Source organism: Clytia hemisphaerica, unplaced genomic scaffold (assembly GCF_902728285.1).
Source record: "Clytia hemisphaerica strain Z4C2 unplaced genomic scaffold, Clytia hemisphaerica genome assembly, whole genome shotgun sequence".
In the NCBI taxonomy this organism is placed as follows: domain Eukaryota; kingdom Metazoa; phylum Cnidaria; class Hydrozoa; order Leptothecata; family Clytiidae; genus Clytia; species Clytia hemisphaerica.
Window position 1 is genome coordinate 277,599 of NW_027104275.1, and position 21,870 is coordinate 299,468.

At 35.1% G+C, this 21,870-nt stretch overlaps 2 protein-coding genes across 4 annotated transcripts in view; one reads left to right on the plus strand and one right to left on the minus strand.

The window, feature by feature from the left end:
• Positions 1 to 1,721: 1,721 nt before the first annotated feature.
• Positions 1,722 to 21,870, minus strand: part of LOC136816834 (pre-mRNA-splicing factor ATP-dependent RNA helicase PRP16-like) — a 124,012-nt gene continuing 103,863 nt past the window's right edge. Inside the window, exons 17-19 of the mRNA XM_067073162.1 lie at positions 4,284 to 4,379; positions 3,816 to 3,934; positions 1,722 to 1,907 (exon numbers count right to left, since the gene is read on the minus strand). Coding sequence (XP_066929263.1) covers positions 1,835 to 1,907; positions 3,816 to 3,934; positions 4,284 to 4,379 — 288 coding nt within the window. The 3' untranslated portion in view covers positions 1,722 to 1,834. The remainder of the gene's footprint in view (positions 1,908 to 3,815; positions 3,935 to 4,283; positions 4,380 to 21,870) is intronic.
• Positions 11,727 to 21,551, plus strand: LOC136816832 (glutamate--cysteine ligase regulatory subunit-like). Of its 3 annotated transcripts, none has more exons than XM_067073160.1 (4): positions 11,727 to 11,897; positions 18,852 to 19,089; positions 19,489 to 19,905; positions 20,526 to 21,551. In XM_067073160.1, exons 1-4 carry the CDS (start codon positions 11,868 to 11,870, stop codon positions 20,735 to 20,737), a joined length of 897 nt encoding a protein of 298 aa, XP_066929261.1. In that variant the 5' UTR covers positions 11,727 to 11,867; the 3' UTR covers positions 20,738 to 21,551. The 3 variants fall into 3 exon arrangements, with proteins under 3 accessions (XP_066929261.1, XP_066929260.1, XP_066929262.1); XM_067073159.1 differs by lacking the exon at positions 11,727 to 11,897 and adding an exon at positions 13,076 to 13,342; XM_067073161.1 differs by lacking the exon at positions 11,727 to 11,897 and adding an exon at positions 15,416 to 15,530.

A 21,870-nucleotide genomic window follows, 5' to 3' on the forward strand; every position in this document is an offset into this window, starting at 1 on the left:
TTGGAGTTTCATCCATCAAGATCATCAACTCAAGCATCAAATCACGAGCCAGTACCACTGATTATCGCACCATCCCATTATCAGAATCACTACTAAGTACGTGTTAGTTTACTTAATGGTTCTAAGTTGACTTAGCACTTTTAAAGTTGACTTATAAGGTCTGAGTAGACTTATGTTATGATTTAATTAAAAATACCAAGTTGACTTATTGCTTGTAAGTTGACTTACAGCACCTGACCCCGAGAATGTAGGTGAATTTTGAATCAGACCTGAAAGATGTAGATTTGCATTTTAGAAAACATTGAATGTTTTCAACGAAATTTTTAACTCCCAAAATCCTTTCCCAGGGGTTGGTTTCATTACTTTTGATAGATAGGCTAATTGTTTTGGTCCTTGAAGTTGACTCCCATTTTCGTTATAGCCCCCAGAATGTAGGTTTGGTTTTATGGCTTTAAATGTAGTAATAGTAAAATGTTGATATTTTTTCAATTGGATTAATAATAACAGCAAATTTTAGAAATATTTTGTGCCAAAACAATATTCTAAAGAGCACTTTGTTATTCTGAAAATTGAATTTTTTCGCTTTTTAACCAAGACAATCCAATCAAATCCGATTCAGATTTTCGTCGGAAAAAAATAATTCAAGTTAAAATATGTAACAGTATGCCCTGAAACAACTTTTCATGAAGTTGAACTATCGTTAAGGCTACAATGCTTAAAAATGAGAAACCTACATTCTCGGGGTTTACTACATTCTCGGGGTCAGGTGCTGTAGAGACAATAAGTATAAGTAGCTTACACATGACACTTACAAGCCATCGTATATAACCATCTTCGCACATAACTGATTTTGCTAAAATTTATCCAGCAAATAATTGTTCCCACGGGTGACAGGGAAATTGCTCCCGGGAAATACACCCCCTTCACCCCTACTCTGGAAAAGGGACAATAATCTTATTGCGGAAATGGGAAACTTATAAAAAACGACGATATTAGACAAATTTGCAACACCTTTGATCCGTTTCTACCACAAAGTTGTAGAAAGCATACTAGAGAGGAAAGTACTGGGATTGAATTGTCACTTTATCCAACCCTGTGGCTCTCACGCACATTTTACAGTTCAAAGAAGAAGAAGATGAAAAGAGTAGGAAAAGCATGAGACTTTAAAGACTGGAACCCGGTTTGAAGCCCCGTATACCTGTGACCACTCACAAGAAAAGAGTAAACGAGTGAATCTTGAGTACGTTTATAAACCTTAAAAATTCTGAAATATGACGAACTAACCAACGAATCTAGCTTTGCGTTTTCAGGACCTTGACGTCGCATTCTTTATATAAAAAACTTTGACTTTAAGAAAGAGGAAAAACTTAGCCAAAATGGTGCCGGATCAATTCCATCCCGATTTCTGACGGCTTATTTCAAGTCCAGTCATATTTCATAAATTTCTCTTAAAGATCCCAGTCACGTTTAGCCGAGGAAAATTTGTTCCAGGTCCAAAGTAAATTTGAGAATGAACCTAAAATTTTAACCTCACTTTCGTGCAAAAACTCATCAAAAAATTTGACTCTTTAACAATTGAAGGCATCAAGTCGAAAAACTAAAAAAACCCAGCTGGCTTCTTTAAGGCGTCCCCCTTTCGAGGAATCACTAAGCATTTTCATATAATTACCGAATAGGAGCAAAATTGTTGGATCAAAACTTAGAGACAAAAATTTTTCTTTAATTCCTAATTAGTATATTTCTAATAAAAAAAGGGTTAAAAATATTTTTAAATGATGATAATTCATATATGACGAAACCTAGCCTAAAGCTCTTACTTCTTTCTCGCTCCTCATCACAAACCGAAGCGGGCTGGCGTACGTTTGGGTGTTCCGATGGCTTTACGCCCAGGTGTAGCGATTAGCGCTCTGAAAAGGTAGAGATAACACATTGATAATCATTATATAAGCATTAAACTTCCTTACTCGTACCAGTAGTCGGGTAGCATAGCTGCAGTGGCAACCTGGCAGGGGGGGTGCAGGGTGTGCAGTGCACCACCCAGAAAGATCTGAGAGAGGCAACAAAAGAGCTTTTCAAAGGGGCGCTAGAATTTTGTTCATGTTTAATTGGGCGACTTGGCGCCCTTCGACAAGTTTATAGCGCCTTCAATAAGTGCAATGTTAATTTTTTTCGCCTGCGGCGCTTCGTTTTATTTTACGCTCTTCCATCCTTTCTCTTGAATTTTAAAACTACTATCAACATTGAATTGCGAAAAGTCAAAGTAAAAGAAGTGTTGTGTATCCACCTGAAGTTGTGGTTTTTTAGGTCTTATGCTGACTAACTTTCTCCTTTCTAGAAGATCTTTTGAGCTGTTTGACGTTTCTTACACCAAATCTTTTTGCCTGCTGCTCCAAGATAAAAAAGAACCCTTATTCCTGCCAACTTTAGAATTTCTGGGGCCTCTTTCAGCCATTATGATCTTTAATGGAGAGTAAAGTAAGACCAGCGGTGCAAAAGTTTAAAGATTATCAGGCAATTTTTCTGATAAAGTTTTAGAAAAGAAAAATATAGACTAAATCGACTTGCTAGGTATAAAATTTCCATTTCAAGTATCCAACAGCTCATGTTTTTTATTTGAGGAGCTTTATTTTTGGTGCTAAATCAGTATAAATCAGGGCATTTCTAGACATTTTCAAAGTTGAAGATTGAAAAATTTACCTTGTTCAGAAAACAATGACTTTTCAAATTATAACAAGGAAATAGATATCAAGTTATCATTACCACCACCTTTTCGTATAAATAAAAGTTTTTTAACTCAAAGATTCCGGGCGTTACTTTCAACCAGTCGCTGCTCTTACAGACTGAGCTTAAGCATAGTTTGCACCACCAAGAAAATTAAGCCAGGTCGCTACTGATAGCTGGTAGATCATTGTAATCCAAGGAGTTCGATGCTTGTTCACCGCAAACTCATCTAATGAGTAGCTTAGATAGTAACCATAAAAGTGGGGAGGCTGAAGGTTCAAAATGGGATAAAATTTACTGGGAGTTTGAGAAAAAAAATTTCATTTTCTCAAAATCGGGGACAGTCTCTCCGCTTTCGCAGGGTCTGGTAACTGGTAGCCGAGATTCTACTCAACAAAATAAAGAACATGTCTTGGTAAGACAATGTTCTTTTTTACAGGGAAAGTAAAAGTAAACGCAGGAAAATAAAAATGGGCAGATTTTAGAACCGATGTATAATGGCAACACTCATAAAAAAGAGCCTCTACTGCTGTAAACTCGATTCGACCGCAAAACAAAAGCAGGACAACCACGATTTCCAATCAGCTTGAAGCACATTTTGTTGATGAGATAGTTATTAGTCTTATTCTAGGGGTTCTAGGGTTTTTGGTAAATGGGGGAAAGATGATAACTTATCAGGGATCTTAGCATCGTCGGAGAGTTAATGCTTGGAGCATGGCTTGCTTGGAGACACGAGAAGTTTATTTCACGTTGGTGCAATGCAACATGCTCCATCCCACCAACACAAGAAAAAAGTGTGTGTCACACGGTTTCTTTTTTTTGGTTTCATAAAAATGGGGTATGGAGACACCAGAAAGCGTTTCAGGTTGGTGGGATGGAGCATGTTCCATTACACGCTTTTTTTATAAGAATGGTGTAAATCAATTTCATCATGAATATTCTTGATGGTGATATTCTTAGCATTATTCTTAATTTCTTGGCCATTTTCATCATGGACATTCTTATAAAGTATATTCTTAAAAAAAAAGCGTGTACACCAACGCGAAAAAACTTCTCGTGTCCCCAAGCCAAGCCTTTAATTCTATGATGTGTACCTAGAAACAGTGGAAAGTCGTGACATTTTTTCTTCTTTTCTTGCTTTGATGATTTCGCTTGCTTCTTGCATTTCCGCTTCCATCATCTTTTTCGTTTCCACTCCTTCTGTTCGTTTTTCCTGTGAAATGAATGTTGGAAGTAAAATTAAACACTGAAATTGAAACTATACACTCCTACTTTATATTATTAAGGTTTACTTTCTAGATTCTTTTTGGGTGATACATATTATGCAGGTTTTTCGGATGCTTCGTACAAAATAAAAACCAAAAAGCTGTTTGAAAAGTTCATCTTATATTCTCGCCTCTACTGATGGACGAGCATCTCATTGGAGATTTAAGTTGTAATCACCATGTAGAATTTCCAAATCTCAATCTCATGGGACAGTTCTGAAATCTCCTTCTTCTTGATTCTCTTAAGATCTCAAGTTCTTATGAAATTGTTCTCATGAAAAAGAAAAATGTACTTACATTTCTGGAATGTGAAGATTCTTTGACTGAGAAAAACATGGGACCAAGTTCTGCAAGCCATTGTCCTTCCACTGACGTCACACATTGCATAAATTCCTGTCAAAACGAAATTGAAAGTGAATTACGCGATTTATCTGAACATAATATTGCAAGCCTTAAAAAGGTTCCAGGTTCCTCCTAAATCCCCCTCTCAAGGAATGGAAATTGTACTTTTAAGAAACTGCTGGCAAAAAAAATTAAGGGACCCTAATAAGGTTCTGCAGAGAAAACATTTCTTTCCAAGGTGAATGAAGTGACATGTTGGCAGCTAGCGGCATAGGAGTATCTAATTGGAGACCAGATTTCGAAAGAGGTTTGATGATACCCTTTGTGTAATTATAAGTTTCAAGCCCCTCCCTGTAGCTGACAATACTTAAAATAAAAAATACGTGTTTTCTGGAGTTTGGGAAAAAAAATTCAAACTGCATTAAGGATATAGTTACCTTATCGGCCCTTATACGCCGGCCTTTATTGGCGTTATTTTTAGGCTCTTGGCGTAATAAGGGCCGGCGTTAAAAGAGCTGGTGTAAAAAGGGCCAAAGTTTTGCAAATTTTACTTAAAAGTGGCGTTAATTTTTGACTATTTATCTCTATTTAAAGGATTTAAGGTATTATTCGAAGATAAAAAATTATCCTTTGTTTTACTCCATATCTAAAACTTCGCAAAAATCAGTGATTTTCAATGGAATTTTCAATAAATAGCCATTGTAACAAATTTTGGCGTTATTTACGGCCCTACTTGGCGTAAGCCCAAAATCAGGCTGTGGCGTAAAAGGGACCGGCGTTAAAGGGACCGGCGTTAAATTAGGGCTGGCGTAAAAAGGGCCGATAAGGTATAGAGATATCATTCGACGAACTTCTGCAGGCATATTTCAAACTGTCTACTGATTAATACACTCTCATTAAATCCACTGAATGAATAACCACAAAGATCTAATGATTAATTTACTGATAGAATTTAAAAGGTGATGACATATGACGTCAGAGATAAGAATTGACCGACCTAATAGGATGAAAATTCCGATTTTATTTCTCAGACATTCTTTAGATACGATGATATACATAGCTCTAAAGAAAACTCTCAACTAGACTGTAAGAGCGAGTGAGAAAAAAAGACCTCGTTACTGGTGCAGAGGCATAGCCAAAACTAGGCGCAGGATTTTACAAATCAACCTTTGCTCTATACCTTATCGGGGAAAAAATGTCGGAGTTTTATTTAGTCGGGGTTTCTTTTCGTCGAGGAAAAATTTCGTCACCTAGAGGCATTTCCCCGACCAAAAGTTCAAATTCGTCACTTTTCCACGACCAAATTTACAATTTAGTCACTTCCACCCGACTGAATTGTCCAAATGAAATGGTTTCCTTCATAGCTCGAAAATATATCTTTTAATTCGACGCTTAAAGCACTAATTTCGGTTAATAAAGGCGTAAAAAATTTGAATTTGAATTTTGGTTGGAGGGGGGGGGGGATTGAGTAAAAGTTTTAATCAGGGGTAAAAGTTTTGGTCGGGTGATAAAATGTTGGGGATAAATTTCGTCGGGGAAAAATTTCGTCACCCCCTCAAAATTTTTGTCACTTTCCCCCGACATTTTCCCCGATAAAATATTATGAAAACATATCAAAAGGAAGCAAACCGGCAACACGAAGACAGCGGTGGCCTTATAACATCACAGACCTTTAATAGTCTCTTGCCCACCTTTCCACTAAGATGGCTTGATCAATGGCCGGTTTTTTTCCCCCCCAATAAGGTATTATCGAGTTTATTCTGTGATATTAACTTTCACTTTAATAAAAGGGTGTCAAATATGAAAAATCTATAAGAAACTTCTTTCGCTAGAGCAAGAAGCAAGGGAGAATGTTTCTTGGCTAGAGAATTAACAGGATTCTAGCCTAATAACAGCAAAAGAGAAAACGGAAAAATAATAGTTTTTTTTTGGATCATATGACTTTCCCGTTCAAAGGCAGTGCCGCGGGAGACAAACACGAATTATCACTAAAACATTATTTATTTGCTTATTGGATAAAACGATATCTCTTTTTGCTGATGTGACAATATTTTTTTGGAATGACTTTGCAAAAAAGAAATAGAAAGTAAAAGATAAACATTAGCGGCGGTGCGAAAGTAATTTAACATTTTCCGCTTAGAATAAAGTAACAAAAGATTATGGAGCCCTTTTCACATGACATGACACACAAACATTCCTTAACAGACCACGAGTGCTTCATCTTTCGTGTGATGTTCACGCTTTTTCTTTTTATAAGAATACACTTTATAAGAATGTTCATGATGAAAATGAAAAAAAAATTAAGAATGTGCTAAGAATATCACCATCATAGAATTTTGCTACTCAAGCTAAGAATGTCATTTTTAGAGCATTTTCAATTATAAGTTGTCAATTACCCCCAAGTAAGGCTCACTCCTTTAACAAAAATTTCATTTTATGCTTGAGACGTATGTACTAAATGCTAAATCTAGTCTGAATTAGGATCCTAACCTAAAAATGATGTAGGAATATTTTTGGATGATTTTTCCCAAAAAGTTAAGAAAATCCATGATGAAATGGATTTACAGCATTCTTATAAAAAAAAAGCGTGTAAGCATGTCCTAGTTCCCAGTTCCTATTCCAGGGTGACCACACTTATTTTAGATGAAAAATCCAGCTTTTTTGGTCAAAAACATCATTTTTTCCAGGTATTTTCAGCTGGAAAATGTACCTTTTCCCAGCCTTCACCCAAAAATCTGTACTTTTTTCCAGCTATAAGCGAGTGCAAAATTATTACCAGCGGATACCCCTCAAAACCTATAAAAAATAGAGGTACCCTCTATCTGAAAATGTAGGTGGAATTTTAGGCTGAAACTTTGTGTTGAAAGTACGCTGTGTGTCTGTTGTTCCTACAAAATGGGTTTCCTCCAATAACTTTTTATAAAATGGTCCTTTTGGTCTCCAATTTTGCGCAGTGATTCACTGCAAAGTTACTAATGTTGCAATTAGATTATTGGGACCTAAATATTTTCAAAACTGTACGTTAAAATCAAAATACACCTTACTTAAAACCTAAATTAGAACATTGAGGGCCTTAAGATTTATTTGGGGTCTAACCATGAAGAAGAAAATTATTTTTTTCATACCTACTATAAGTATAGGTATCAAAAAAGTATAGGTTTTATGACCTTAAATTAAATGTTTAATTTCTAGGTCCGAAAAACTTAATTTTTTGAAGAGATTCTTGATAAAATTTAGATAACTTTGAATTTTATAACACTTTGCGATAATCGAAATTCTCGTAATTAGGTATTTTAAGAAAGTACATTTATAAGAGGTTGTAAAAAAGTGGATTAAACATAATTAGGCTAAGAGAGCCCATAGTGCATCTTTGTAGGTTTTAAGGGGTATCCACTGGTACTTCTAGATTTTCAAAAGACATTTCTTTCAAATAGATCATAGAGATTTATGCTTTGACAAAAGAACGTCTGATGGACTAAACTGAAAATGGCTAAAATCATAAGATAACATCTTATGAAAATTATATATGTATAATCACATAATAATTCCAACCAATTCCTGACATAAAGTTAAAATTAAAATTTCAAAAAAGTTTTTCCAGTTTTTCCAGCTTTCCTGTTTGGAAAATGTACCTATTTCTAGTTTTTCCAGCTAGTTTTCAGAAAAAGGCCATTTTCCCAGTTTTTCCAGGTTTTCCAGTTTTTCCAGCATGCGTGGCCACCCTGTAATTCGCCGGGGAATTTTAATCGAAGCCAATCGATGTCGATCGAAGAACATAAATCTGATCGATTCAACAAAATACGTCGACTGACTTTGAACGATTCGATATTGAAATCTCCTGGTATTAAATTTTTGAAAAAAGAAATACAACAACAATGGCCTAAGTTTATATTTATACTACCTTTCAACTTAAGAGTTTTAATCAGGTGCATCAATTATCAGTCCCCTTGATTACATAATCCCCAAATATGATTTGATTTTATGCATAAACCCTTTTGCAAATAATTTTCAATAGAATAAGCTCAAGCTTTCCAGGACTTAGTCCTTCGCATCAGTAATGACTTCAAAATTATTTGACTCTGGGAAAATCGATCCGCTGTGCAGATATAAATTATTTCTATTAAAAATCAGGCACATAGAATGACTTTACTCGTGGAGCACTATTTTCATAATACACGCTTTTTTCTTCGTAAGTAAGAATGGTGTAAATCCATTTCATCATGGACATTTTTATAAAGTGTATTCTTATTAAAAAAAGCGTGTAAAAAGCTTAAGGAAAAACCACACACTTCATTACGGTAAAATAACGAGCGACAATTAAAAGGCCAGTCGATGTTAGATCCCTGATGGAAATAAAACCAGCTTTAAAATAGCAAACAACGCAATTAGCAGAAAAAACTAAGACACGCAGATAAGAAAGTGATACGTCATATCTTTAACAATTTCAACCATGTCGCAGTGACCTCGTGAGAATCTATTAGCCAATATAGGATAAATGAAAGAGCCGAAAAGGTGTAAATGGGTAACAGTAGGCTGCTGGCATCCACTAACAGATTCGTGCTGCCATACTACCAGCGGTTTTGTCTATGGTTTGCGATTCAGGCTAGGGTAACAGTGAATAAGAATATCTTGATCTTAATGGGGTGGGGGGTTCGGATTTCAAATCATTTCGTTTGTGGATAAGCAAAAATTTCAGTAGCTTCCCAGTAGGGATAACTTTTCAGGGGTATTTCTCACAATGGGTACGATTTTTCAACGATGATATTTCCGATGTATAATGGTCCCGATGGGTCTAGACTTCTAATCTTCTAAAGCCAGAAGCAACATCTAACAGACTCTCATTTTCTCGATGACTCACCAACTTTCAAGAGAAATCTAAAGATTTTCTCAAACAAATAGAAACTATATAAAGGAAGTTTTAATCCAAAAACCCCAAAAGAATCTTTTCATTGATAATTTAGCATGAATGAATGAGGGGAATGGGTCAGGTGTAGTAGGTCTAACATTTTAAGATCAACGACGGAGATCAACTTTTAAGTTATCTCCCAAACAAGGAAATGCGAAAAAACTTCTCCGTCGCATTGCCTTTCATCACTAAACATCACGGAGCGTGAGTAAGGAAAGATCAGTCAGAAAATCGAGAACATAAGTCATTTCTCTAGTGAAGAAAAACATTGATGGATAAAGGTTTGTACCTTTAAATATTGACGAAGAAGCCTATATGAACGTTGTGGGTGTAGACTGGAGTCGTTTATAATACGTGTAATACATAGTAGTATAGGCGTTATATGATAATACGATTGTTGTTACGGGATTCAGTTTGCATAAACTAAAGTTTTCCCTTCCGTTACTTTTTGCTTTATTTCTACTATGTCTGGGTGATAGTGGGTGATGTTTTAACGTTATGGATTCAGGAATCTTACTTCCTGAAGACGGTGTGACATTAAAAAGATATATATTTTTCTACGATATTAGTCAGCCTGTCGGGACCAAGCCGAGAAACACTTCTAGAGAGAAAAAAAACTTTTCAAAATAACGGTTGAGATTTTAAACCCATAGAATCACTGTGTTAAATAAATAAAACCACTTTCTCTTGGAAAAAAAAAAACCGAGAAAACAACGAACTTTTTTTACTGGCTTTGATATGAAATTGACGGAAGCCGATCTTTAAAAACAACATTCTATTTTTACGTTAACGACAAAAGACGGCAGGCAGAGCGGTAAGAAAATAATGAAAGACATCTTGGCATTGGAGGGATCTCAGCCTTTACAGCGAAATTTCCGAGAAGAACATTTACATACATCGAACCCTTAAATTTGCGGTCGTATTTAAGAAGAAGAAAAATGACAACAAAAATTAAGAAGTGCTGGTTCTCGATCACACCTTAAAGAGCACTACTAGAGAATGAGCCAGGAAAAAGCAAAAAAATGCTTTCAACACTAAACTATAGTTTTCTAATTAAGGAAATTAGGGTCATTAGTTGAAATCCGTTAAAACGGAAAGGAAAATACAAATCAAGACGCAGATAACGATTTTTGTCATTAAAGTTTTAATTAAGTTTAAAAGGGTTCATAATCTTGACATTCAATGTTAGCACAAAATCAAAACTTTGGGATATTGCCCCACCCCAACCCCCTATATAGTAATAACAATGATAATAATAATCTACGGTTTCGTGTACTACGAAACGATAAACGTGAGATACACTCTGGTACAGAGTACAAACATGTTGTGTCAATGGTGGAAGACCGTACACCGCAAGAGTCTGAGCCGTGATATTTCTCTCAAAAGCTCAACATTGATCCGGGGGGGGGGGCAGCTTGGCAAAAGGATCGACGGGTATGTGCGGGTCCTAAGGGTACCTTTTCCAATATGTTTAAAATGCACTGTAAGGGTCGGAAAAATTAGAGATGCACTGTAAGGGTAGAAATTTCAGAAAATTCTTGAAAAATCTAGATATTTTGACCATATTTTGCACGAAAGGAATCGAAAATTTGGGGGAAAATGCACTCTAAGGGTATGATTTTCACTGATTTTTGCTGCACTGTATAGGGTGCAATTTTAAAAGCCAATTTTTGGCCCACACATACCGTCAGTCCGCAAACCCAGTGCCCCCCCCCGGGACATTGATATATCTTAATTTAATGATTGGGCCAGGACTTTAATACCAGGGTTGTAGATACTTCGGTGTTTGTTTTGTAATTGATGTACTATTGTATTGAGCCCTAAAGCACTGTTTACTAAACTCAATTATGTTCCTAGGGCACATTCATTACGTCAGAGATAAGTAAAAAGACGTTCACGAAATCACGAGTTCCCAAGCTATACAATACAGTCTCGAGACTACTGTCTAGAATTTCAATGGAAGTAAAAGGTATAAAAGAAGAAAAAAATAGTAATGAAAATTTTTGTTTTTATCTATATTAGATCAACAAAGGCGATATTTTTTTCACATAGACAAGAAAATATGTGAACAATGCAGTCGAGTAAGAGTTTGTAGTATGTGTAGGAGGATGTTTAGATAGCAATTTCATTCATTACAATTCTTGAGTTTAATCAATGATACACGCAAAACTTTTTATAAGAAATTAGAGGACATGTCATTTTAAAAGTTCCTAACCTTTTAAAAATGGAACAGGACCTTATAGAATTGTGGTATTCTTATAGTGTCCCACAATCTTTACCATTTAAAGTTTTCACAAAGATAATTTGCCTTGAACTTTCATCTTTGAAAAGGCAAACCAACAAAGTAAATTAATTTGAAATTTGGAACATATTCTTATGAATAAATAATCCTTATAAAAACAATAGGAGCGTTACATTTTCTGAGAATTGCTCATCATAGTAAACAAAGGGTACAGGGAAGAGAAAGGAAAAGAAACTAGCTTGGTCATTCATCAATAGAAGACATTGGAAGGAAGAGCTAAACGTCTCGTGATTTATTATGTAGGCTTTTTTTGGCATGAAAATTAATGTGTGTGTAACGAAGAGGAAGGACAAACGATTGAAAAAAGTACCAGTAAAGGATTTAGTATTGGATGGATACAGTTGTTATTAAAACGAAGAAGGTATTGATGAAGGCTTTCTTGTTGTTTTTTTTGTCTACCAGTTTACCATAGAATGACAAGTGGTATGGTATTGAGGGACTATAGATGTGGAAACCTGTCTAAAACCATAGTCATTATAAAAACACTGGTCTGGAACGCTTTTGTCTCATACCAATTTTCAAATGGGAAAACTACCCAATTGTGACGATTTAGTATCAAAAGGAAATGATATAGACTTTCAGATCCATATGCATGGGCTTCAGTAACTAAACAGCTCTCATCTCAATCTAACATAAAAAACTCTCGGAGTGCATCAAAATTTCTTATATTCGAGGTTATAGTGAGCAGAACTTTGTGGTCTAGTCACGAGTATAGAGAATAGAGGTCGAAAGATTAAGCAATGGTCAATGAAAAGGGTATAACTGTGAAAAAGTTTCAAAATGTCACATTCAATCTGAATACAAGCTAAATTAATAAATGATCCATTTCGAATAATTCAAAATATGAGTCATTCATTTCAGCTATTCATTTCTCATAAAACAAAATGCTAATAATTTGCTTCACTCCATAAACCTTTTACCATAAGAACCGGAAAATCTTCGGTATGGAAAGCATGCTTACTTTAGAATGTAGAGTTTCACAGAATTTAATCATCAAAATAATTATTTCATCTTTTTAAATAATTATGATGGTGATTATATAATAACTTGATTTAGAGAGATCATCATCTCGAGGAACCCTAGACCAGCTTTCGTCAAGAAGGAATTTATGGAATTTGCTTATTCTATAAAAAAATCAACTTTTTATAAGAATTTCAAAGCAATGAAAAGCTGGACATTCAAATTTAATGAAGAGACTCATTCAAAAACCACCTCCTGCACGTTTTTTTTATAAGAACAAACTATATAAGAACATAAGGCTTGGATGGTCAAAATATAAAGAACACTTTAAGACTTTGAGGACTCTTAAAAAACCAATTTTCTTAAGAAATTGCACAGAAAGACCCAAAGAATAGTAAAATTAAGAACATTTTAAGAACATTCTAAGGCTTAAAACTGAAAAAGTTAAGAACATCCGAAGGCTTCAAAATTTTAATTTTTCTTACAAAAAAGCGTGTATCAAATGAATCAAAAATATTCTTCTAGAGCAATCGAGAAATAAAAATAAAGTTATTCAACTTAGCACAAACTCTTCATAAATGAATTAAAAAATGCCAAATACAGTATACAAAAATCAAGAACTAGGGATTTAGCAAAGATACGTTCTGTTATTGAATTCAGTGGCATTCTTATTGAGGTGGCATGAGAAATGTGTTTAGAGTTTTATCAACGATTGCAACTAAAGAAGTGATTTTTACCAGGACGAATCTCACCAGACAAAACTTTCATCAATATCATCAAATACTGTTTTTAAACAACGTTCGACATTTAAGTGTAGCTGAACCAAGAAACTTAGCTAAGCCTATGGTTAGTATGGTATATATGTCTTTTGCGTTGAATGACCTTTAAATAATTGTTAATTTTTAACGAGTGAAAATGCATGCTTTTCCTATAAGAATGGAATTTTCCCATTTTCTTATGGATATTCTTGTAATACATGCCCCAAGCAAAAATATCGTATTTTGTTTTTGTTTTGAGCATTGCTGGGGGATAATTAGCAATATTTGCTCGTAAAAATGCATTAAAAATGACAATGATTGGTTCAGTGGCCGAATTCCATGATGATTTTGGCCAATTTCAAACAATCATTCGAAAATGCTTATTTTTGAGGATTTTTAAGCATTTCATTCAATACTCTTAATGTCCTGACCGAATAGTTTTCCAAATGTTTAAAGAGAGTGGATTTTTGATTAGCCTGGATGCTTCTTTAGATACTGAGTGGCGAAATGAATACACTTTTTTATATAAGAACCAGTAAAATTTTGTTGAGGCTCGGCTGTTCTTATTTTTTCTCGGCACTTTGATCCTCAAATTGTTCTTAAATTTCGTTCTTATTTATAGGGTGTAATTGAGGTGTTTTAAGCCTTATACCCAATTTTTACTACTTTGACCCCTTAATTGCTTTAAATTGAGTACCTTATCGGCCCTTTTTACGCCGGCCTAATTTTGGGCTTACGCCAATTAAGGCCCAAATCCGGGGCCCAAATAACGCCAAAACTTGTAAAAATCGCTATTCAGGCTTCAAAACAGTAAGTATTAGCTAAAATTTACATTAAAATGTCATCTTTCAGTATTAAACTGTTGAAAATTCTATTAAAAATCATTGATTTTCGTGAAGTTTTGGAAATGGAGTAAAAAATGGATAGCTTTCATCCTTTAATCATGCCTAAAATCCTTTAAATTGAGAAAAAATGGTCAAAATTAACGCCGCTTTTAGGTAAAATTTGCAAAATTTTGGCCCTTTTACGCCGGCCCTTTTAACACCGGCCCTTATTACGCCACGAGCCCAAAAACAACACCACTAAGGGCCGGTGTAAAAAGGGCCCATAAGGTAATTTCAAGCTCAAAGCGATTTTGAGCCTCATTGTTGTTATAAAATTGTTCTTATAAAAAGAGCATGGTTTGGGCTATGCGTTTGAATTTCCCAACTCCAAATAACAGTTGATAGCACAGCCAATCAAATTTTGCTATTCTTTCACTGGTCTCACTTTCTTAGAAAAAAATCGATTAATTTTTTATAACATTAAATTCGATAGAGAAATATAGAATATATAAATCGGAGTCAGAGATCGCACCCATCCTGCCTATCTAATTTATGATGGCATTTAAAGGTTTTACTTTTACGTAAGTGTTCCCGTTTCATATCAGGCACATATTTCATATCAATCAGTGTCTTGCTATTGTTATATTATGCTGATATAAGTAATTCCTCTTTCTGACCAATCTTGCTCCACATCCGTGTCAATCCAATGTGAAAAAGCTTGTGAATTAAAATTGACGAGTAAGCAAACGGTATCACTCTTATTTAAAAACAAAACCTTTAAGTCTTGACACTCACGTTTCTTTCAGGGCGGATGGTCTAAAATGTGTATAAAAGGTCTCAATTATTTTTTGTTATAGCAATTTTTCCTCTTATTATTTTTTTATCTTTATTTGAAATTTTGAGTCTCAGTGTATTTTTTAGCCAAAACCGAGCATTGTTTTCTAATAGAAATAACGGCTTGAAAGTTTTAAACCCTGAGTCCAATGAACTTGATTCCACAAAATCATATTTCAACATGAAAATTTACACCACCCACCCCCTTTTTCAAAATTCACATAAAAAAACTTGAAACGAAAACTTGTAAATGAAAAAGCTGTGTACACATAGAAGAAGAATGGGAAGGAAGGAACCCACATGGTAACAAACTGCGAATAGCAACGAATTCTAGTTCAAAATTGCGAAATTGTAAAATCAACAAATTTCGAAATCAAACTTGCTTTAAATGAATTATATTTTGTTAATGAGTGGGTAGGGATAGGTAATGACACAACCTGGCACATAAAATCTTTTGCGATTTTTCGTATTATAAATTGGCATTTTTCATTTCCATGTTCAGACAAGTTTGGATCGGATATGTACGCATCGAGTTCGTTTGATTGAAGTGCGCTGTACGAGAAATTTATCTATTCGGTTACAGCACAGCTTATTTGACCTTTGGAACTAATTTTTGAGGTAAAATAAGAGTTTGAGAGTTAGTTCATCTAATGTTTCCAGCTCACCCAAATAGAGACTTATACGCGTGCGTAATTTATCGTTATTTTAACCTCTAGTCGTTAAATAGTCACTGACCAGGTCGGGGTTTGGGACGGCAAAATATGTCTTTCTTTGATAGGTAGGGTTACTGTTAGGGTTTTTCGTTCTTGTTGTCGCTTTTTAGATAGTCTGGAAACGTTAGATGAACAGTCTCTGACATGTGTTTGAATTTAAACCAGGAATGGCTCAGCATATCCTAAATTCTTCACAAATTGCATGATCAAACTTTCCCGAAAATGTTTCGAGTCAGAGTAGAGGGCGTTAAAGGGGTGGTTAATTGTTTTGTCTGAGAAGTACTCTTAGGTTCCAAATAAACGGGGGGGTTCGAATAAACGGGGGGGTTGGAAAATTTTGTAGATTTCAATAAATGGGGGGACCTAATTGCCGGGGGGGTTGGAAATTGTACTTCTGAAACCCAAAAATAAGGTAAAAATAGGCTAAAATCAGGCTATATAGAGCAAAATAAGGGGCCTTCTCTTCGACAGCTCAAAATATTCTTAGAGATTAATAAACGGGGGGTCCTAATAAGGTCCGGGGGGGTTGGAAAATTTTCGAAAAATTAACAAGCGGGGGGGCCCGTTTATTTGGAACCTAAGAGTAAAGAAAGAAGGAATATGTTTATTGCAAATCCGCCGGAGATCATTTTGAAGAATTTCGTTTGTTTTCATAAACATGAAGTAATACTCAAAGTAAAGTGAAAAGTTTATAACTACAATGTTACACAACTTTACTACGAATCTAAATTAAAAGTTTTAATTTGAATTCACACATGGAAAATCTGCTTGGTACTCATCAAGCATTTTAAGGTTGGTGACCTTTCCTGTTTTGTAGGAAGAAAAGTAAAACACACAAGAATTTACTAAATTTGTTATTTAAAAGTTATGAAATTTTAGGGTTAGGCTCAAAGTATCCTTGAAATCTTCTACAATCCCCCAACAAATATCTTGAGACAGAAGATTTCGAAACATTTTTGGAAGATAAAAATCCGTCCCCCGGACCCCACTGTCAGTGTTGAGTCCGGAAATGGCCGAGAACTCAACGCTGACAGTGGGGGAAAGGGGGACCATGTGAAGTGTCTCAGATATAAATTGGGGGATTGTAGTTAAAGGTTTTATTTTCATTTAAGTGTTCTCGTTTCATACCAGACACATATTTCATATCAGTACAGTGTCTTGCTATTGGTTATATTATGCTGATATAAGCAAAAAAAAATGTTTTCTTTTCCTCTTTTTGACAAATCTTGCTCCACATACACGTTTTTTTTTATAAGAACGTCAAAAATTTTTGAAGCCTTCGGATGTTCTTAGTTTTTTGGATTTGAAGCCTAAAAATGTTCTTAAAATGTTCTTATTTTCAGCATTTTTTGAGCATTTTGATGTAATTTCTTAAGAAAATGCATGTTTTTAAGTCTCCAAAGCCTTAGAATTTTCTTAGAATGTTCTTAAATTTTTGGGCCTCGAAGCCTTATGTTCTTATATAGTTTGTTCTTATAAAAAAAAAACGTGTACGTGTCAATCCATTGTTAAAAAGCTTGTTAATTAAAATTGATGAGTAAGCAAACGATATCACTCTTATTTAAAAACAAAACCTTTAAATACCATTCATTAGCCACCATTTGTAGTGAAGTACGTAATGAAGAATTTGGAAACAAAAACAAACAATGATTGTTTATTTTGTTGAAGTTTATGTTTGATGCTGGTCATGTGAGTGAGTAAGAAGGTAAACTGATTTCGAAAATGAGAGATATAATCTTTACTAAATCTGTGCGGTCAAGAAATCAAGTGGCAAGTGACGATGGAAAAATCAAGGCAAAGGCACAAGGAGGCTGATCAAAAAACCTTGTTGATTGTCAATTAGTTCAGGTACCAATCAAGCTAAATGTTTGTTGCCAATTTGGCAGCATGTACGGTGTAATACGGGAGGGCGTACAGTATGCTGGGCAAGCAACGCTAGTTTTAAATGAAGTGGGAAATCAAATTAACATTAACAACCTAGAAGATTATCAGTCAAAAATGTTCCGACGAGTAGTTTTGTAGTAGTATAGGTTTGAATATTGATTGAAATATTCTGAGAAAAATTCGAAGAGTGTACCAGTAGAACAAAGATTTCAACAATGAGAAGAGATTTCGCAATCACGTGAGCTATTCAGCATGATAGATAAGATTTTCTTTTGAATGAGATTTCACGAGATTTCTCTCAATCGGGTACAAAGGTCGCTTAGAATACTATACTATACTGTACGCTGTACTATTGATATAATGTTTTTCTCTACGACTAGTAGCTTGTGGGTGATAGTAGGCTGAAAACTTTGATGAAGTTGTTCAGTGTTTGAATCTTTCATGTTTGACCTTGAAAGTTTTGAAAGTTGACCTTTGGAATTGTTATGATCTGATGATATTCACTTTCCAACTTTCTGATTTGCGGAAAATTTGTTGTTGTTGATGTTATGTAAACTGTTTACAAGTTAAATGTTGTTTTGTGTGCAACTACTTAATACCGATAACGTAAAGTGAAAGAGTTGAAAATAATAACTTCAAGTTTGACGAACAAGTTTGTTGACATTATGCAATCTCTTTGGCAAAGCTCATCCAACAATATAACGCTCTTTAGGCTTTATATCCCTCCATAATATAAAGGATAAGAAAAGATCAAAAATTTACATTTTGGCATTAGCTTTTTAAAAGATATCCATTATTCGTTTAATACTTGTCCTCATACAATGACCAAATTTTGTAATGTTTGTAAATCATCAAAATTGGTTCATAAAAGACATCTTGATGTTTGATGAAAACAGCTTTTGGAAATTCTTTCTTATAGCAGGAGGTCTAATCGTCTAGAGGCCAGGGAGAATTATGTAGCTGACATTGATTTGATGTGTTGTGCTACCCAAACTATGATGTAGTAGAATACACCTGACGACCCTTAAAAAAGAGATTTGAAGAGCGTGGAGACTGGGTTGAAATGTACCAGGGAGGATTGACGTCAAATGTCTATAGTCGCTGAATTGAATTGATAACACAGAATTTTGAAAGGATTCCTTCCTGGTAGGTCAACTCAACTAAGCCCCTTTGTGGCGTTTAAGACCATGTTCAGATGTTACGGCTTCGCATAGCGCCGGTATGGCTTTCGTTACGGATATAGAGCGTTCCGTTTTGGAACGATGTTGAATCGCAACATCTGAACATGGTCAAATAAGTGTATTAAATCCAATATCTTATTCAGGCATTTTTTCTTCTTTAGATAAAGATGACGCAAGTAGCCACACCAAGCGATTACCAACAACCTACAATCAACCCAAACAATGGTACTGATAACACAACAACAACAAACACAAAGGATTCAAAAATCTATATCCACACTGGCAATATTGCGAATTGGACCAATGTCAAATCACGACGATCCAATGAGATGCCAACAAATGAACTCTACCAATCGTTGTGTAGGACTATCACCAAACATGGGTCACAGCAATTAGGAGGTAAGTCGCCTGGACGTTCATCTAACGTTATATGGACGTTAGATTCATGTGATATTCATGACGTAATGTTATCTACGGAAATAATCTGGTTTTCGCCAGCAGTGGCAGATTGGGGTGTTTTTCCGTAGAAAACATTACGTAATGAATATTATGAATTGAGGATTTCATAACTAGTCCTGAGCACATTTCTCTAACGGATCCAGACTTAAACTAGACCTCTTGAAGGGGCTTGAACTTTCTTAAAGTCCGCTTGGTATTTAAAACGAACGGTTTGAGAGTTTCTGAAAAATCTGGATTCGACAAAAACACAGCCTCGGAATAATATATTTCTCAAGGCTTAGTTGTCTTTTACAATGTTAATAATTGAATATAACATGGTAACTAAAATACTTCCCATAGGTTGGAATGAAGAGGAAATCCGTATTAATTGTACCAACACTGAGAAGATCGATAGCGTGGAACGAGGTCTACTCAAAGTCACTGCTAAAATATTCTTACAAAAACTGGACACAAAAAGCATGGTGAACTCTGTTAACTCAACATTGAAACAACTCGGTTTACACTCCATTGATAGTCTATATCTAGCCTTACCACCGTTCGCAGAAAACCAACCATTTGCTGAGACTATTTTACCACTTTGGGAAGAGATGGAGCGGTTCCGCGACGCCGGTCTTGCGACGCAAATCTCAACTTGTGATCTGGACCATGAGAAATTGAAAACGTTGGTTGAAATGGTCAAAATCAGACCGGAAGTGAATCAAGTCAACTTAACGTCTTGTTGTCACATGCCTGAAGATTTGGTACAATATGCTAAAGGTAAAATACAAAATTCAATTTTTTAAATCTACAGTTGATGCTCTCTAATTCGATCTTCAAGGAATAAGAGAACTTATCGAATAAGGGAGCGTCGTTTATGAGAGTTTCTTGTTGACGGGGACTTTAAATCTCATCGAATAAGGGAGCCTATCAAATAGTAGAACGTCGAATTAGAGAGCATCAACTGTATCTGCCAATCTCGTTTTCAAATATCATCGCATAGGTGTTCATGGTCTTCATTACTTAATGTTTTATATGGGAAAACCCCGGCTTTTATAGCCAGTAGTGGCAAACTTGTCAGAAGTTTTCTCTAACTCTAGCTTACATTTTTAAATTTGCTAACAGGCAAAAACCGGGGTTTTTCCGCAGAGAACATTACGTAATGAATATAATGAATCTCAACACCATTAGACACATACTCTCGGACACCTTATAATTTTTCCCCGTCCGCTTTTTAATTTTTGGGAAAATGTTTTTGAAAGTTCCCTCTTTTGCCCTAATTCTGTTTTATTAGCCTATTTTTCAAATTGTTGATTTCAATTGTTCTCTTTAATGACAACACGTGGGTCGCGCAATGTTTACATTTCAATACTTTTATGTTCTTTTAATTTCTTTCATAGAAATCGGTATCGTTCTACACACGCATGGCGATCAAGCTGTCATGTTACCAGATGAGAATGTCGAAGCACTCATCAACGTCCTCAAGCCAGACGATGACCGGACTTTTTCGACCGATTGGATTGTCCGTTATGCGGTTGTTGTTAAATGCCGGGGAGTCATCAAGTCTAAAGGTTACATTGCAGCTATCGATGCTCTCACAAATACAGAGTAACCTATGTCAAAATGACTCGTATTGTTTTTTTTTAAATCCACCGAAAAGCGAAAATCAAATCTTTTGAACATTGTACTATTCATCAATATTGATATTTGCTGAATGCCGGAACGTGAAAACCAAATAAGGCAGTACCATATTCAATTTTTCTACTATTGAGTTTAACCAGAGGTAATATTTTCAGCATGGAAAGCAAAAGGCTAATCATTCGAATTTCAGAAACCTTTTGCGAGTAGAGAGCTTTGAATTTCGTATAAATCTTTAGCGATCAGATGATCGATTTTTCGGCTGTTTCTACTCAAAGGATTATACCAAATAAATGGAGCGAGACTTCATTCAAACTCAAGTACTTTTTTATATTGGGCTCTTCCAGAAAATACCCGTGCATGGGGGGGGTGTAGGATATAGTGTCCGGGGGTAGTGAAAAATCTACAAAATTTGCCTTGTCCGGGGGTAAACTTGCTCTGTTTGGGGGTAATTTTGCTCTGTTTGTAATTTTGCTCTGTTTGAGGGTAATTTTGATTATACATGGGGTCAACTAATACTTACTACCGGCGGGATAGACCTGCTGTCTGGGGGATCAAAAGTCACAATGTCCAGGGGGGTAAATTTTCAAAATATATAATATCCTCCAGCCCCAATATTCTAAATTTTTTTCTGGAAGAGCCTATTATAAAAAACCATAATTTATTAAAGTTTTAAACCCCACTGTTGTATTATATGTATCATAGTATCATTATTTCTTTTAAAGCTTATTATTATATTATTGTTTTTTTTGTAGATATTATAAAACGAACCAGTATTATCTTTTGAATTTTTTTGAAGAAACAAATTTTACATTATTCATCGAAGGAAAGCAAACTTTGTTCTATTCATGGCTTATACGGTGTGGTGGCTACAAATTAAAGGTTTTATTTGTAAATAAGAGTGATATCGTTTGCTTACTCATCAATTTTAATTCACAAGCTTTTTAACATTGGATTGACACAGATGTGGAGCAAGATTGATCAGAAAGAGGAAAAGAAAAACATTTTTGCTTATATCCGCATAATATAACAATAGGCAGACACTGTCCTGATATGGAATATGTGTCTGATATGAAACGGAAAAATAAAACCTTTAAGTGACTCAAA

What these genes read in the sequence shown, in the direction of transcription:
- LOC136816832 (XM_067073159.1), top strand. Translation starts at nt 13,178, where the DNA reads ATGAGAAATGTGTTTAGAGTTTTATCAACGATTGCAACTAAAGAAGTG. An exon ending in GAAACTTAGCTAAGCCTATG is followed by an intron (nt 13,343 to 18,851) that starts GTTAGTATGGTA and finishes TTTCTTCTTTAG; the next exon opens with ATAAAGATGACGCAAGTAGC. An exon ending in TGGGTCACAGCAATTAGGAG is followed by an intron (nt 19,090 to 19,488) that starts GTAAGTCGCCTG and finishes TACTTCCCATAG; the next exon opens with GTTGGAATGAAGAGGAAATC.